This window comes from Canis aureus, chromosome 27 (assembly GCF_053574225.1).
Source record: "Canis aureus isolate CA01 chromosome 27, VMU_Caureus_v.1.0, whole genome shotgun sequence".
In the NCBI taxonomy this organism is placed as follows: Eukaryota; Metazoa; Chordata; class Mammalia; order Carnivora; family Canidae; genus Canis; species Canis aureus.
This window is the reverse complement of record NC_135637.1, coordinates 11051109-11067025: the sequence shown is the minus strand read 5'-3', so window position 1 is coordinate 11067025 and position 15917 is coordinate 11051109. Positions and strand designations below refer to the sequence as shown.

At 49.2% G+C, this 15917-nt stretch overlaps 1 protein-coding gene across 5 annotated transcripts in view; it reads left to right on the top strand.

Annotated features, from left to right (window-relative positions):
- Positions 1-15917, top strand: part of TMEM120B (transmembrane protein 120B) — a 48114-nt gene that overhangs the window by 28261 nt on the left and 3936 nt on the right. The window contains exons 6-11 of one of the 5 annotated variants that reach the window (XM_077875497.1): positions 4056-4145; positions 11015-11080; positions 11981-12042; positions 13463-13555; positions 15243-15307; positions 15628-15696. In XM_077875497.1, the coding sequence (XP_077731623.1) occupies positions 4056-4145; positions 11015-11080; positions 11981-12042; positions 13463-13555; positions 15243-15307; positions 15628-15696 (445 nt within the window). Of the gene's footprint in view, positions 1-4055; positions 4146-11014; positions 11081-11980; positions 12043-13462; positions 13556-15242; positions 15697-15917 lie in introns of all 5 variants that reach the window. The other 4 variants (XM_077875498.1, XR_013366480.1, XR_013366482.1 and 1 more) reach the window with 4 other exon arrangements.

Below are 15917 nucleotides of genomic sequence, written 5' to 3'. Positions count from 1 at the left end.
TTCAGTTTCTCCCCACCCCTTTCTGTGTTCATTTCCTGGGGCTGTTGGAACACAGCACCAAGAGCTGGATGGCTTAGAACAACAGAAATCTGTTCTGTCACAGTTCTGGAGTCTAGGAGTCTGAAATGAAGGTGCTGATGGGACCACACTTGCTCTGAAGGCTCTAGGGGAGGATCCCGCCTTGCCTCTTCTAGCTCCTGGCGGTGCCAGCTTCCTTGGCTAAAAGCTGTCTCCCTCCAGTCTGAGCTTCATGTACTTCGGTCTCATCACACAGCCTTCTCCCCTGCATGTCCCTGTGTTTCTCTCATGGCCTTCTTATGAGGACACCAGTCTTTGAACTCAGGGTCCACCCTAATCTGATATGACCTTATCCTAACTAATTAAATTTGCAAAGACCCTATTTCCAGATAAGGTCATATTCTGCGGGCCTGGGCGGATGTGAATTTTGAGGGAACACCTAGTGTATGTTCTGTGGGTTAAAAATAGGACAGGGGAAGGGGGCTGGATGGACAGCTCATCTCCGTTCTGCCTTCAGGGAAGTTTGTCCTGCTGCTTAACCTTGGGCAACTGACCTAACCTCTCCCCACCTCGGATCCTTCCCATATGAAATGAGGGTAATGGGAGCTACCTGGTAGGATGGCCGAGAGGACTGGATAGGTTCTATTTGCAGTATTTAGACTAGTGCCTGGCACATAAGTGCCATCAAAGTGTGAGCAATTGTGATTGCTGCCATCATTTTGTGCTAAGGCTGGGTGGGCTGGAAGAGATTGCAGCTTAATATCCAGTGCATCCAAGGAGGAGGAGTCTCTTTCCTTTCTTTGCCCCCTTGGGATGGCTTCCTTGCTGGGTGCCCCACCGAAAGGCCCTTCTATGGTGCCTCTAGGTCTGGAGCTGGGCTGGGCATAGCCAATGTCCTTCAGAACTGTGGGTTCTAGGTCCAGCTCTGCCTCTCCCAGACTGTGTGACCTTGAGTAGAGCCCTTTCTACTCATCTTTCCTATGGCCAGAAGACATCTGCCCATGTTGTCTGGTCCTTGGGAGGCTTTGGTGAGCCTGCTGGAGAGTGTGATGCTTCTTTCTTCTGCCTCAGGCCAAGAGGCTGTGTCTAGTTAGGACTGTCCTCTATCAGGATTGGGTTTTGAAGCTTCAGGAAAACTGGTTGGAATTAAGCTCAGGTTAGTTGGGTTTGGGTTTGGATCTCACTCCTGGCCAGCTCATTTTCTCTCTCTGAGCCTCAGTATCCTCATCTGTAAAATGGGAAGTTGTACTGTGTTGGTTTGTGTTTCCCCCAGAAGCAACCCCCAGGGTGAGCATTTGAGTGCCAGTAGTTTATTTCAGAGGCAATCCCAGGAAACATTGGTAAGGGAATGGAGAGTGAGACAGGAGGGGCTATCCTGTAGGCACCTGGAGCCCAGTGCTGCTGGAGAACTGAGGGAAGGCATGGGACATGCCTCAGTTATCCCACTTGAGGGGCGGCTGAGCAAGAATATTTATCTTCCAGCTGCTGTTGTTCAGGGGAGTTGAGGACTGCTGCCAGAAGGTGTTGATTCCCTGTCCCTCCTGATCTGCTTCTCTTCACCAGCAGAATGAGCTCTGAGGGCCTGAGAAAGCCCCCAGACATGCCAGGAATTCCAGATTCCAGCTGCTGGGAGTTAGATAGACGGGCATAGACGTGGCAAGTGGATCTGCCACAAGAAGCAGTCCTGTGGGGTTGTTTGAGGATCCAGAGAGATTGTCCATGTAAAACGCCTGCCGCATCGCAAGTTCCCAGTAATTAGAGCTGGCCTGGTGTGGCCACCTGAGTCATGGTCCCCAAAGATGTGCTTGTTCTAATCCTCAGAACCTGCAAATATGTTACCTTACAAGGCAGAACATCTCCGCAGATAGATTAAATTAAGGGTCTTGAGAAGAGATTATCCTGAATTATTCAGTGGGCTCAATGGAAGTACATGGGTCCTTATAAGAGGGAAGTAGGAGGGTCAGAGTCAGAGAAGGAAACGTGATGATAGAAGTGGAAGTCATGGTGATGCCATGCCACGAAACAGGAATGCAGGCACCTCTAGATGCTGGAAAAGGTAAGCAAATGGATTCTTCCCTAGAGTCTCTGGAAGGAAGCCAGCCCTGCTGACCCATTTCAGACTTCTGACCTCCAGAGCTGTAAGGGAATAAATGTGTGTTGTTTCCAGTCACTAAATTTGTGGTATTTTGTTACAGTAGCAACAGGGAGCTCAGACACTCAGGCCAAGCAGGCTGAGGCCGGTGCTCAAGCATGTCCCTGCAGTGCTGCGGCCATACAGCTTTATTTTTATTCCCCCTCTTCACTGATAAGATATAGGAAAGGACTAGTGAAAAACATGCTGGTAAACACGACTCAGCCTGGGCCTGCCTCCTGTCTGGAAGTGAGCTCAGAAGTCAATGTGTAAGTGACCCTCTGCCCTGGGGAGGCTGTCCCCACCCCAGCACCCCATTCAAGTCAAGCCTTTGGGGCAGCCCGGGTGGCTCAGCAGTTTGGCGCTTGCCTTCAGCCCAGGGCGTGATCCTGGAGACCCGGGATCGAGTCCGGCATTGGGCTTCCTGCATGGAGCCTGCTTCTGTCTCTGCCTCTCTCTCTGTGTCTCTCATGAGTAAATAAGTAAAATCTTAAAAAAAAAAAACAAAAAACAAAAACAAACAAGTCAAGCCTTTGACTTCCTCAGAGTTAAGGGTCTGGGACTCACTTCTCAAACTTTGGGTACTTTGTGATATTTCCCAAAATTATAACACGGAATGTATGTAGCCCTCCCTGTGTACTAGGCCCCATTCTACGCGCTTCATATATTAAACTCAGCTGATGCTCACAAGCAGCCTGCACGGGACCTGCTATCATTCTCCCCACTTCAGTAGAGGAAGTGATGTCACAGGAGAATCACCAACTTGCCCGTGCTCCCACAGCAGGGAAGAGGCAGAACAGGGATTTGAACTCAGGCCCTGTGTTTCCAGAGTCTATTCCTGACCCTCCCAAGACTGCCTCTGCAGGCGATGGTTCAGGAGGGCTTGGGGTTGAAAGTGTGTCATCTGTGGTCACAAAACAGGGTCACGTAGCTTAAAAAACACCTTCCAACTTCTGCACTTAGTATTCGAGTCACCCCCTTCCATTTCCGTCTGAGGGTTATCATAGTTGTCGTAGTTCAGAGGTAGAAATGGAGGAGATTGGGAGTGTTCTCCCTCCCCTGTGCAGACACCTAGCACCCCATACGGTCATCTCTGTTTCCACACTGAGTGGATGTGTATGGCACTAGGAGGTACAGAGGCGCTTCCATTTGGGGTGGAAGATATAGCCTTCTTTAGAGCCAGTGGCAGGGGAGCCTTCTGGGGGGCTTTCTGTCATTGGCTCTGTGCCAGGATCCTTCACCCCGGAATATTCGGGTAGGGGGCGAACCTTCGAATTTTATAGACAGCAAAGCTGAGGCCAGGGAGCCCTCTGATGAGGTCACAAGCCGCGTTTCTGCCAGTTCTCCCCTCTGATCAGGACACAGCAACAGCTCCAGCCGCTCTGTTCTGTTGGCCTCTAAGGGCCTTCTCTGCCAGGCTCTGGGCTATGGGTACCATAGAAGAGGCAGGGAGTTCTTAATTCATCTTACAGACAATTCAGGCCATAAGAATTTTTTTGTAAGTGCAAGAAAGTTTATAGATGTTTTAAGGGGACAGAAGGAATTTACATTTAGACAGTTTAAAATAAAGTATGAAGCTTTCTACTTAAAGTTCTCCTGTTGCCATCAGACAATAAGAATTTAGAAGGGAGACAGGGTATCCTAGGCTGTGCGCTCAGGGGAGGAGATGAAACCTCAGCTTGAGCCTTAAAGGCAAGTAGGATTCTGGTGGAAAGGTGAGGAGGGGCACAGGCATGCGAGGTGGTGGCCTGGCTTCCTCTGTCTTCCCCAGATTGGTGGGTGTTTCCAGAGGTGGCCTGGGTGGGCGGCCCTCATCATGGTTTGCTGTTCTGTTGCAGTGCAGGTGAGAGAGCCATCCCTGATTCTCATGCCTGCTCCCCTTCCCGGGGCTGTTTCTCTCCACCAGGGTGACGGACGAAGTTTTTAACTTTCTGCTGGTGTGGTATTACTGTACCCTGACAATTCGGGAGAGTATTCTCATCAGCAATGGCTCAAGGTAATTGGGGGCCCGGCTTTGAGGGGGGGGCATAGAGGGGCCAAAGGGAGATCTGTCATGGAAGGGATGCAGGTGAGGGCTGTTGACCTCAGCCTGTGTTCCCTTCCTCCATGGAGGGGAGAGGTGTCCGTGACTTCAGAGCCATGGAGGAGGAAAACTGTGTCAGCTGCTGCAGTGTCCCCTCCTGTGGTCCATCTCCTGCTTACAAAAAACTCTAACTCAGATGGGTTTAACACAACAGGAAATTTGTTTTCTCATATCAAGGAACAGGTCCGTTGGGACTGACTTCAGATCAAGCTTAGTCTAGGTGCTCAGACAGTGGCATCAGGACCCACTTTCTCTCCACCCCTCACCTCTGCTGTCTACTGCGCTGTCTTCATTCTCAGGCTCCATGCAGAGGCACCCTGGAGCTCCAGGCCCACATCTTTATTTCTAGCATTCCCAGCGAAATAGGGCACATTGCTGTCTTCCAAGGGTCTCCCTGGGTCACATGGGCACTTGCAGAACTGATGCCTGTCTCTGAACCAATCACTGTGGCTGGAGAATGCACGGCTGTGATTGTTCGAGCTTGAGCCTCACGTCTGCCCCTGGTGACAAGAGTGGATAGTCCCCCATAGGGAGTTGGGGAGGATGGAGGACATGTGGTGAGGGGCTTGGTTCAAATCTGCCCTGTTACCCAGGTGGTGCTGAGAAGGAAGACGGCCAGACTGGGGGTGAAGCTTCCTCAGTTCTAATCCCACTGCTGTTCCCAAGCAGCTCTGCAGCCCTGGACAACTGATGTCCCCTCTCTGGGCTATTTCACAGCCCTCTGGGGGGAGTGTGCCTCCATGGTGCTGAGTGAATCACACAACCAAGGGTCCCCACCTCTGAAGGCCTGCAAATACAAGGAGCCTCTCTATTTTGTTATTCTCCTTTCTACCTCTCCTATCTCTGAGTGGAGAGTCTGGGGGCCCAGTTAATACCTTAGACTTGGCACCTACAGGACCCATTCTCCATAGGTCTGATTCCTTTTTGGGGTAGCTGTTTCATCTGTGTGTGCCATGCTTGTTCCGTGTTTTTCCCTGAAATGGAAAGTAACAATCTCCCAGCCCCTTCTTGCTTCCTTCCTCCTGGACACTAGTAAGGAATTGTTATGAACTATGCATTTAGGACTGGGGGCATACTGCAAACCCCTAAATAATTTGCCACCTTTTCACTTTTCTGCCCAGTGTTCTCTTATGGCAGATCCCTGCTCTGCTGGGCCTTAGCCTGAAGGTAGAGCCTAGAGGTAAGGACCAGGGGCCCAGTGATTTTTAGTTATACAGCCCTATAGCCTGTAGCCTGTTAGAAGAGATCAGTGTTTCTCAAACAGCATGCATTCTTGACCCATCCTTGTCATTTTTACCTTTTCCATGTACCATCTGGATGATAATTTTCACATTTTAAAGCAACCTCTCCCCCCCCCCTTTTTTTTTCTAACTTAAGTACTAGTTTATTTTAAAAGGAAATTTTATTTCATCACCATACATGGAAAACCAGCATTAGTTGCAGGAAAGAGGAAGTAGTGTAAAAATATCCTTTTGTTTTCTTCATATAACTTATTGGAGTCAATTATTCTTGCTTCCGGAAGGCTCTGAGCCTGAGGCCTGCTATCTCTCTGTGCGTGCACATGTATGTAAAAAGGGAAGATTAGTGGATCTTGAGAGACATTTTTTTAAAAAGATTTTATTTATTCATGAGAGACACAGAGAGAGACACACACACACAAGCAAAGGGAGAAGCAGGCCCCATGCAGGGACCCTGACGTGGGACTGGATCCTGGGACTCCAGGATCAGGCCCTGGGCCAAAGGCAGATACCAAACTGCTGAGCCACCCAGGTGTCCCTTGAGAGGCATTATTGAAGAGACTCTCTCCTTGACTGAATCAGGAGAACAAAGAACTGAAAAGATGACCTCTCACCATGTGGTTCAGTATCAGCTAGTGTTACGTTGGAGTGTCATCTAAAACTTGGTGGTACGTACCCCATGCTTTGGGAAACACTGAAATAGAACATCTTACCAAATAAATAACATTTATAGTCTTCCTTAATTTTAGTGAATAGTATCTTTCTGCTTTTGGGTGTTGTCGGAGCGGAGCCAGGATGGTAGATAGTGGGGGAAGAGGGCCAAGGCAAGTGGCAAGGCCTCCTTGTCATGAATTCTCTTCCTGTCCCCATGGGGTTACTGTCAGTCTTAAGTTTTATCCTTCTGCTGGACTCATATTAAGAGTCTTCAGAGGCATGCTACAACTCTAACTGTCACTAACACATTAGTAAGAGTTACTCTGGTCAGCTCTTTAGTGTACAAGCTGTAGTGGGAGGGGGTGTGTGTGGTTACCAGGAGGAAAGGAACAAGCCTGAGTGGAGGTCCCTGCAAGTGTGGGGCACACCAGGAAAATGGGGAGGGGGACACTGGGGGACAGAAGTGGGGTTCCAAAGCCGGGCCTCATTTGCCTAACACTTCAGCAAGTATCTCAAGTCGTAATGGCACTGTTCCTGTGGACCTATCTCTCTGGTCTCACTTGGGGCAAGGATTTGGATGTGGTGGCATCTGGGATCTGGAATGGGTAGGGTAGGCTTGGTGCTTTATCTTCTGGAATGACTACAAGAGCTGTGGCTCATTAGCTCAGCACAATAATCAAATCAAGTTCCCTTGCAAACCCTGCAAATGAGGGAAACTACCTGATAGGAGTACACATGACGGGGATGGGGGAGAGGCATATATAGGCATACCTTGTCTAACTGTACTGTGCAGATAATGTGTGTTTTTACAAATTGAAGGTTTGTGACAACTTTGTGTCGAGCAGGTCTATCAGCACCATTTTTCTAACAGTATTTGCTCATTTTGTGTCTCATGTTTTGGTAATTCTTGTAGTATTTCAAACCTTTTCATTATTATTGTATGGTTATTAGTGATATGTGACCAGTGATTACAGTTCACTGAAAGCTCAGATGATGGTTAGCATTTTTCAGCAATATATTTTTTTTTTTTAATTTTTTTATTTTTTTAATTTTTATTTATTTATGATAGGCACCCAGTGAGAGAGAGAGAGGCAGAGACACAGGCAGAGGGAGAAGCAGGCTCCATGCACTGGGAGCCCGACATGGGACTCTATCCAGGGTCTCCAGGATCGCGCCCTGGGCCAAAGGCAGGCGCCAAACCGCTGCGCCACCCAGGGATCCCTATATTTTTATATTAAGGTCTGTGCATTGGTTTTCTAGACATGCTATCGCAGACTTACTAGACTACAGTATAGTGTAAACATAACTTTGATAGGAAAGTTATAGAAAACCAGAAGTTCATTTGACTTGCTTTATTGCAGCGCCCTGAAAGTGAACCCACAAAACCTTTTAAGTATGCCTTATATTAATGGTTCAAGGAGGTGAAAAGGGCGCCAACAATGTTAACAGTCCTCCTCCCTGAAGTCTTGCTCCTTGGAAGCGCTGGCTTCCAGCATCCCAGGCCAGCATCGCACCAGCTCAGCAATCTCCTAGGAAAGGGGCTCTTTCCTCCGCAGATCCAGGTGTAATTCGAGGCAGCGTTCTGATTGGCTCGGCTGCCGAGATCACCTGCTCATCCCTGAGCTAATCGGTGCGGCCGGAGGGATGCAGAGTCCTGATTGGCTGCCTCTGAGTCACGTGCCCGCTATGTCCCGTCATCTCGCCCTCAGCCACCCAGACTCGGTGTGGGGATGAGGTGGTTCACCCAAGGAGAAGCCTGGCGTGATACCAGAATGTGGGGATGGGGTGGAGGTGGGGTGATTGACAGAGAGGCAAGACAGCAGATGTCCTCTACACCCAGAATAAATAATGAATCAGGGATCGTGTTAGCTTCTCTGGACAGCCAGCCCATGGGTGCCTGGTGCCAACTGGCAGTTATAGGGGCCTTTCCTAGGATAAAGCCGTGCAGGGGTGGCCAGGATGGAGGGATCCACAGTGTGGAAGCCGGTCCCCCACCCACCCACGTGACCTGGAGCTCAAAGCCAGAAATAGTCTGCGGATGAATAGTTGCTGGTGCCTGCAAGTCGTGCACACGTGCAAACATGGCTAGGGTGTCCTGAAAGGAGGCCGTGGTATCCTCGGACACAATTCCCAGATGCTAAGCCGTGCTATTCCTACACGGTGCCTGGGTGTGTACCGCTCTTCATTGGGTATCTACCATCTGCTCATTAAATCGCCCATAAGCCCCTGCAAACTTTATTTCTTTGGTCACCCATTAGAGTGACCACTAATGGGTCTAAGTTTCTTTGAGGGTGATAAAAATGTCCTAAAACTGATGTAGTCATGGTTGTACAACTCTGAATATACTACCACTGACTTGTATATTTTAAATGGGTGAATTGTACGATATTTGAATTAAGTTATAGCAGAACAGTTGCATAAACACACATGTGCACAAAAGCAGCCCAGCACTCTGGCGTGTGCAGATGGATGAGGGAACTCGAGAACACCGTGCCAGGGAAGAAGCAATTTCTAGCCTTTCCTAGTACCGCTGAGCCCTGCTTACCGGGGGCATCTGTCAGAGCTGGGCTCTGGCTGCTGTGGCTGTGCAATGAAAAGCTGCTGCTCTGCCAGGCTTGCAGCACAGAGACTGCGTCTGGCTCTGGCCGCTCCCACACGGGGAGGGGGCATCTTTCAGGGGGGCTTTGGGGAATAGGACAAAGGAGCACAGGATTGGCCAAGCTTCCAGGGCTTGTGTGTGGCTCTGCGAGAACTTAGGGGGAAGTGGTTTCAGAGAGGCTTCTTGGGTACTCTTCAGGCTGAAAGTCTGAGGCTGGGGTTATCTGCCTCTTTCTGTCAGAGAATGAGAGCCAGGGGTCCTTGTAGACATTGACAGGCAACCCAGAGACATGGTGGGATGGGAGGAACCGGAATCAAAGAAGTGGGTGGATGTCCTACCGTGTTCCTCCATGCTGGTGGCATCAGACCAGCTGCTGCTTCATCAGCCACACCTCCTGGACATCATTTCAACATTTATTGCGTGTGTACTGTTTGCTGGGTGCTGTTAATGCTGGGAATAAAGAGCCATGTGAAACCTTGTTTCTAACCATAATGCTTGAGGCCTCTGCAGGCCATGCCTGCACCCCTGATTTATGTCCAGATCTATTGTGGGACTGCAAAGAGGAGAGATGAGTAAGATCCAGTCTCTGCTCATGGGATCTGCATTTTGGTTGGAAGGTTTTAAGGCCACTCAAACCTGCTTATTAGGACAATCCAAATTAAAACCTCAACAACACACTAATTTTCACTAATAAGATTGGCAGAAAATTTAAAACTTGGAATCTAGCATTAGTGAGGGTTTGGGGAACCCAGTTTCTACTGCTTAGTCCTTGGGAGGAAGGAGTCCTGCTGCTCCCAGGCTGCATTTGGCAAAGCAGATCGCTGCCACATTGTGTTCTCTGCCACAGAGTTCTGAGACAGGGGCTGGACAGGCCAGGAGAGGTAAAGGTTTGAGGGTCCAACTTTCATCCTAGGCTGGAACCTTAACACTGAGGAGGGGGTGCCAATGAGGCTCCCTCCCCTGCTGTGAAGTGAGAGCCCTTAAGGGGGTACTGGGTTCTGAAAACGGTTCCCACAGCTTCTACACTGGACACACAAGGGCCAGGGTTGGGCCAGGGCCTGCTGTAGGTAGAGGAGCAGATGAGCCCGGGTCGTGGGCTCCCAGGGAGAAAGTGCATCTGGGATGATGAGATGCTGCGAGGTCAGTGTGTGTGTTCTTTCTCTGTGTCTGCAGGATAACAGAGGTAGCTACAGCTCTGTGCGAGTGTGGGTGTGTGGGCTGTTTATTCAACACACTTACTGAACACCTGCTCTGAGCCAGGTGTCACAGATACATCAATGAAGAACACAGACAAGATCCCTGCTCTTCTGATGTTTACATTTAAGGGGGAAAAGGGTTCAGAGTACACATGAAGGGAAGAAATGAATAATTTCAGACAGTGGTAAGCACCACAAACAAAATAAAACAGGGTAATGTGATCCAGAGTGGGGCTGCCTGGCTGTTTTAGATAAGGTAGTCAGAGAAGGCCTTTTGGAGGAGTTGACAGTTGGTCCAAAACTTGAATTTGGACCAGGAGCCAGGCAGGCCAAGTTCTCAGAGCAGAGAGAATAGCTAGTACAAAGTCCCTGTTGGTCTGCTTGGGCTGCCGTGACAAAATACCACAGGCCGGGGGAGCTGAAACAACAGAAATCTATTTTCTCACAGTTCTGGAGGCTAGAAGTCCAAAATCAAGGTGCCAACTCCATTGGTTTCTCCTGAGGCCTCTCCTTGGCTTGCAGAACCCACCTTGTCTTCATGTGGCCTCTTCTCTGGAGCATACCCACCCCTGGTGTCTCTTCCCCTTACATGGACCCCACCCTGTTGGATGACGGCACACCCTCAGGATGTCATATAACCTTAATTATCTCTTTAAAGTTCCTGTCTTTGAATACAGTTACATTCTAAGGTACTAGCTAGCCCTAAGGGAGTTAGGGCTACAACATAGAAACCTGGGCGGGGGTGGAGGGACACATAATTCAGTCCATAATAGGCCCTGAGGTAGCAGTGGGCTTGGCAGGTTCAAGGAGAGGACAGGGAGATGGGGCTTGAAGTTGGGGTGTGGTGAGGGACGTGCTTAGGGCCACGGGAAGCCATTGGAGGCCCGAGTGCTTCTGTGGGTCTCCTGGCTAATCTGCGAGTGGTTTGTGTGTGATTGTGTAGCTCTGGGGGACAGAGGAAAGGCTGAAATCATGGCATGGATCTATTTCATGGCTGCAGAGTAGCCCATGCACACATGCATGGGCTCATAGACTGGGAATGAGCCACCTGTGTTTCCCTCCACACCTGAACTCCCTCTCCTTTTCTTCTCCAAGAATTAAAGGCTGGTGGGTGTCTCATCACTACGTGTCCACATTCCTCTCTGGAGTGATGCTGACCTGGTGAGTGTCTCATGGGGGCCCGTGAATAGGGAGCTGGCAGTGGACGAGAGGGCACCTTCGAGGCTCCTGGCCTGGGCTGACTTCTGGGCCAAGGAGGAAAGTGTGAGCTTACAGCCAGCCGGGAGGCAGGGATCCCCTAGGCCAGCTGGGAGGTTTCTGGGGGTGTTCCGTTGGCCTGCTAGTGGGGACACAGCTGGCAGGGAGCAGTGACAGAAAGAGGACACAGATGAGGCTCCAAAGGAGACAGACAGAGGGAGTGGGGATCAGCAAGAATTTAGGCTTCAGAATGATGATCCAGGCCCCCTGCTTCTAGAATGGGCTTAAAGAACAATGACAAAAGTAACCTGGCCCAGCCCCAGGGACACTGGTGCAGAAATCAGGACCTCCATTTAATTTTATTTATTTTTTATTTTTTATTTTATTTTTTCCATTTAATTTTAAAAGCTTTTCTTCTTGAGGTGCCTGGCAGGCCCAGTTGGAGCATCTGACTCTTGATCTCGGGGTCACGAGTTCAAGCCTCATGTTGGGTGTAGAGATTACTTAAATACGTTTTGTAAAATTTAATTATTTTTTAAAGGATTTATTTATTTATTTACTTACTTACTTATTTATTCATTCATGAGAGACACAGAGAGAGAGAGAGAGAGGCAGAGACACAGGCAGAGGGAGAAGCAGGCTCCATGCAGGGAGCCTGACATGGGACTTGATCCCGGGACTCCAGGATCATGCCCTGGGCTGAAGGCGGCACTAAACCGCTGAGCCACCTGGACTGCCCAAATACTTTTTTTTTTTTTTTTTTTAATTAAAAGCTTTACTTCTCTTAGCTGGAATAGAGAGGGGCAGGGATGAATGTCTGATTTCACAGCATACCTCACCTTTGCTTTCCCCACTTCTTTGCAGGCCTAACGGACTGATTTATCAGAAGTTTCGTAATCAGTTTTTAGCGTTTTCCATTTTTCAGAGTGAGTGCCTCTTATCTAGGTTTGGGGAAGGGAACACAGTTTCCTGGGGCTTTTGCCTTGGAGACCCCTGTCATCCCTCCTCCCTTGTAAGGGGTGTGTCTATGGAAGGAAGCTTGGGGCAGGGGAGGGTCCCAGAAATCCAGCAAAGAGACGTCTGCCCCCAGATCACCACCGATTCCTGGGGGAGGGGCGGCCTGACCACCCTCACCCCTAGGAGCCCCCATCACTGCCTTTTCTTCCCTGTGTCACAACTGGGCCCATGGTGATGTTTGGGAACTGAGTGGTATTGGGGGCACTACCTCAAAATGGAAATAGAGTATATGTTCTTTTTTTCATTTAAGAACAGCTCTGGCTTGGGGCTTCTGGCTGGCTCAGTCGGTAGGGTGAGTGATTCTTGATCTTGGGGGTGTGAGTTCAAGCCCCACATTGGGTATAGAGATTGCTTAAAGGTAAAATCTTAAAAAAAAAAAAAAAAAAAAAAACAGCTCTGGATTTATATGAGTGAATTGGTCCTAGGGGTCCCCTCTGAGAGGAGTTTGGATAGTTGGAGATAGGGACAGAGTTTTGTTTTTTACCAAATACCTAGTTGTTCCCTTTGAATTTTATTGTGTGCATATAACTGATACAAAAATACAATTTAATTGTTTTTAAAGGTTTATTTATTTATTCATGAGAGACACGGAGAGAGAGAGGCAGAGACACAGAGAAGCAGGCTCCATGCAGGGAGCCCCATGCGGGACTTGATCCCGGATCCCGGGATCATACCCTGATTCGAAGGCAGACACTTAACCACTGAGCCACCCAGGTGTCCCCCACAATTTAATTTTTAAGGAAAACTCTAACAAAGCCGAGAATGAAAATTATATATAATCTCACCCTTAGAAGTGATCACTGTTAATAGATTTAAGTCCTTTCATTTATTCATATATACGTATATACTGCATTTTGTAGTTTATAAATCTGGGATCTCTGTACATATAGCTTTGCGTATAACCTGTTTTTTTCTTTTAACCATAATGATGGTTTTTTTTTTCTGTGTCAATACATGGCATTCTGTCTCCTCATTTTTAGTAACTACTAAGTATCCCATTTTATGAAAATGTCTCTTGCTGTCTTGGCATTACACACAGCTCCCAGCATGGTGCCACCATTCCAGCGAGCATCTGTTCTAGAAGTTTCTAACCTCATTGGTGCTTAGTTGGGTCTTCAGATAACCGGCTCCCATTGTATTCTGGATAAGGGATAAAGTAGGTTCAGGCTGAAGTGTGTGTGTGTGTGTGTGTGTGTGTGTGTGTGTCTGTCTGTCTGTCTCTCTCTCGGGCTGAGAGGGTTGCACCCTCTGGGCATGGAAGACCCCTGAGTCTGCACGGAGGCACCCAGTCCTCCAGACCCTGAGCTGGGCACTGTGCTCCCCCTGCAGGCTGTGTCCAGTTCCTGCAATATTATTACCAGAGGGGCTGCCTCTACAGGCTGCGTGCCCTGGGGGAGAGGAATCACCTGGACCTCACTGTGGGTGAGTAGCCCAGCCTGGGGAGGGGTGGGGGGTGGGGGACAAGTGCTGGTCCCTCCCTGCTCCCTCAGACCTCACCACTAACTCCCAACACTGGGAGCACGAGCCAGTAAGAAGGTAACAAGACCTACCACCCACAAAGCCAGGGCTGCCAGCCTCTACTTAAGTTGCTTTTCATAATTCATGATGGATTCTGTTCCAGCCAACAAGCCTGAGGCCAGCTGTGTGCCAGGCCTTGATGCTAGCTTCTGTCTTACTCTTATTTTTTAAAAATTTATTTATTTATTCATGAGAAACACAGAGAGAGAGAGAGAGAGAGAGAGAGAGGCAGGCAGAGACACAGGCAGAGGGAGAAGCAGGCTCCATGCAGGGAGCGTGATGTGGGACTCAATCCTGGGTCTCCAGGATCACACCCTGGGCTGAAGGCAGGCGCTAAACCACTGAGCCACTCAGGGATCCCCTGTCTTATTCTTTTTAAATGTCTATTTTTTTGCCTGTGTTTTGTAATATACATAATTATATAAGCATAGTGTTGTTGTGCATGTATAATATGCCTACATATAGGGACGCCTGGGTGGCTCAGTCTGTTAAGCATCTGACTCTTGATCTCAGCTCAGGTCTTCATCTCAGTGTCATGAGTTAAAGCCTTGAGTTGGGCTCTATGCTGAGCCTACTTAAGAGGAGTAATAATAATATGGCTACATATAAATATGTATAGACACATACACATATATACATCGGGAATGTGTACTAGACTATTATATATATATATATATTTTTTTTTTTTTTTTTGAGAGAGAGAGCGAGAGAATGTAGTGGGGAGGGGCAGAGGGAGAGAGAAAATCTTAAGCAGACTGCACGCCCAGCTCAGAGCCTCACACAGGGCTCGATCTCAAGACCCTGAGGTCATGACTTGAGCTGAAATCAAGAATCAAAAAAAAAAAAAAAAAATCAAGAGTCAGATGCTTAACTGACTGAGCTACCCAGGCACCTGTGTGCTTAACTTTTTTTTAACTCATGGATCAAGTCCCCAGTCAAAAGAGCTTAGAGAGCTCTTGTCTCAACTTTCACAGGAAACTAATAAAATTCTGTCATCTTTTGAGATGGTCATTTCAACTGAATTACTCTGCAGAGTAGGCCCTACTTTGTCAAGATGCATTTGAAGTGATACATGCAAAAGTCCATTATAAAATGCAAAATTCTGGGATGCCCAGGTGGCTCAGTGGTTAAGTGTCTGCCTTTGGCCCAGGGCGTGATCCTGGAGTCCCGGGATCGAGTCCCACGTCAGGCTCCCTACAGAGGGAGCTTCTCCCTCTGCCTGTGTCTCTGCCTCTCTCTCTCTCTGTCTCTCATGAATAAATAATCCTTAAAAAACTGCAAAATTCTGTGCAAATTAAATATATGATTAAAAATCAGTGCCTGGCATGTCCGCTCTCTTTAAGTGTTGTCAAGCCCTAGGAGTTCATGGTGACTCGAGGCATGAGAGCAGTCATGCCTGTGACGGGTGTTCTACATGCTCTCTGGGTGGTGTTCATAGTTGAGTGTCACCCATTGATGACAGGTGAGGGCCCCCCCCCCCCGTGGCTAATCTCCGGAGACTGGCATGGCTTGGTGGTAGGTGCTTGGTGGGGCTGTGGGAGCAACTGAACCCCCTCACACAGACCCTTTACTTCCTCTTTCATCTCCACAGAAGGATTCCAGTCCTGGATGTGGCGGGGCCTCACCTTCCTTCTGCCTTTCCTGTTCTGTGGCCATGTGAGTCCCCTGGAGTTTGTGGGTATCCCCTGTTCTGGGCTGACCCCTGGGAACAAAAGGTCCTCAGGCCTCTCCCTCATTCACCAGCTGTCCCTGAGCTGGGCATCCCACAGGGTCCTGGAGCAGACATGGCCCCTGTCTGTGCCTTGTGCTCTGGGATGCTGAGGCAGGAGCCAGCAGTGGCCTGTAGCACCAGCATACTGAGCCCCAGATCTTCAGGCTGCTCTGGAAGCTGGGGGCCTGGTCCACCCCCTGGGCTTCCCCATGTGGGTCTCCAGGGGAACCCAATGGGGTAAGTGGTGCCTGCCTCCTCTCTCTAGTTCTGGCAGCTGTACAATGCCATCACGTTATTTGAGCTCTCCAGCCATGAGGAATGCAGAGAATGGCAGGTATGGTGTGTGTGTGTTGGTGGGGCAGACGAGGGGTCCTGGGGAAGGCTGGGCCAGCTTCCTCGGCCACCCCTTTACTTCCCACCATGGGGCCCTGTGCCCTGAGCTCCCTGCTCCTGGGGCCCAGGAGACCCTAAGTGGTCTGAGAACCCTACTGAATGCTAGGGGGGTGTCCCCACCTCGGGGCCCTGCATGACCCTGAGGACTCATGCACTTGGTCC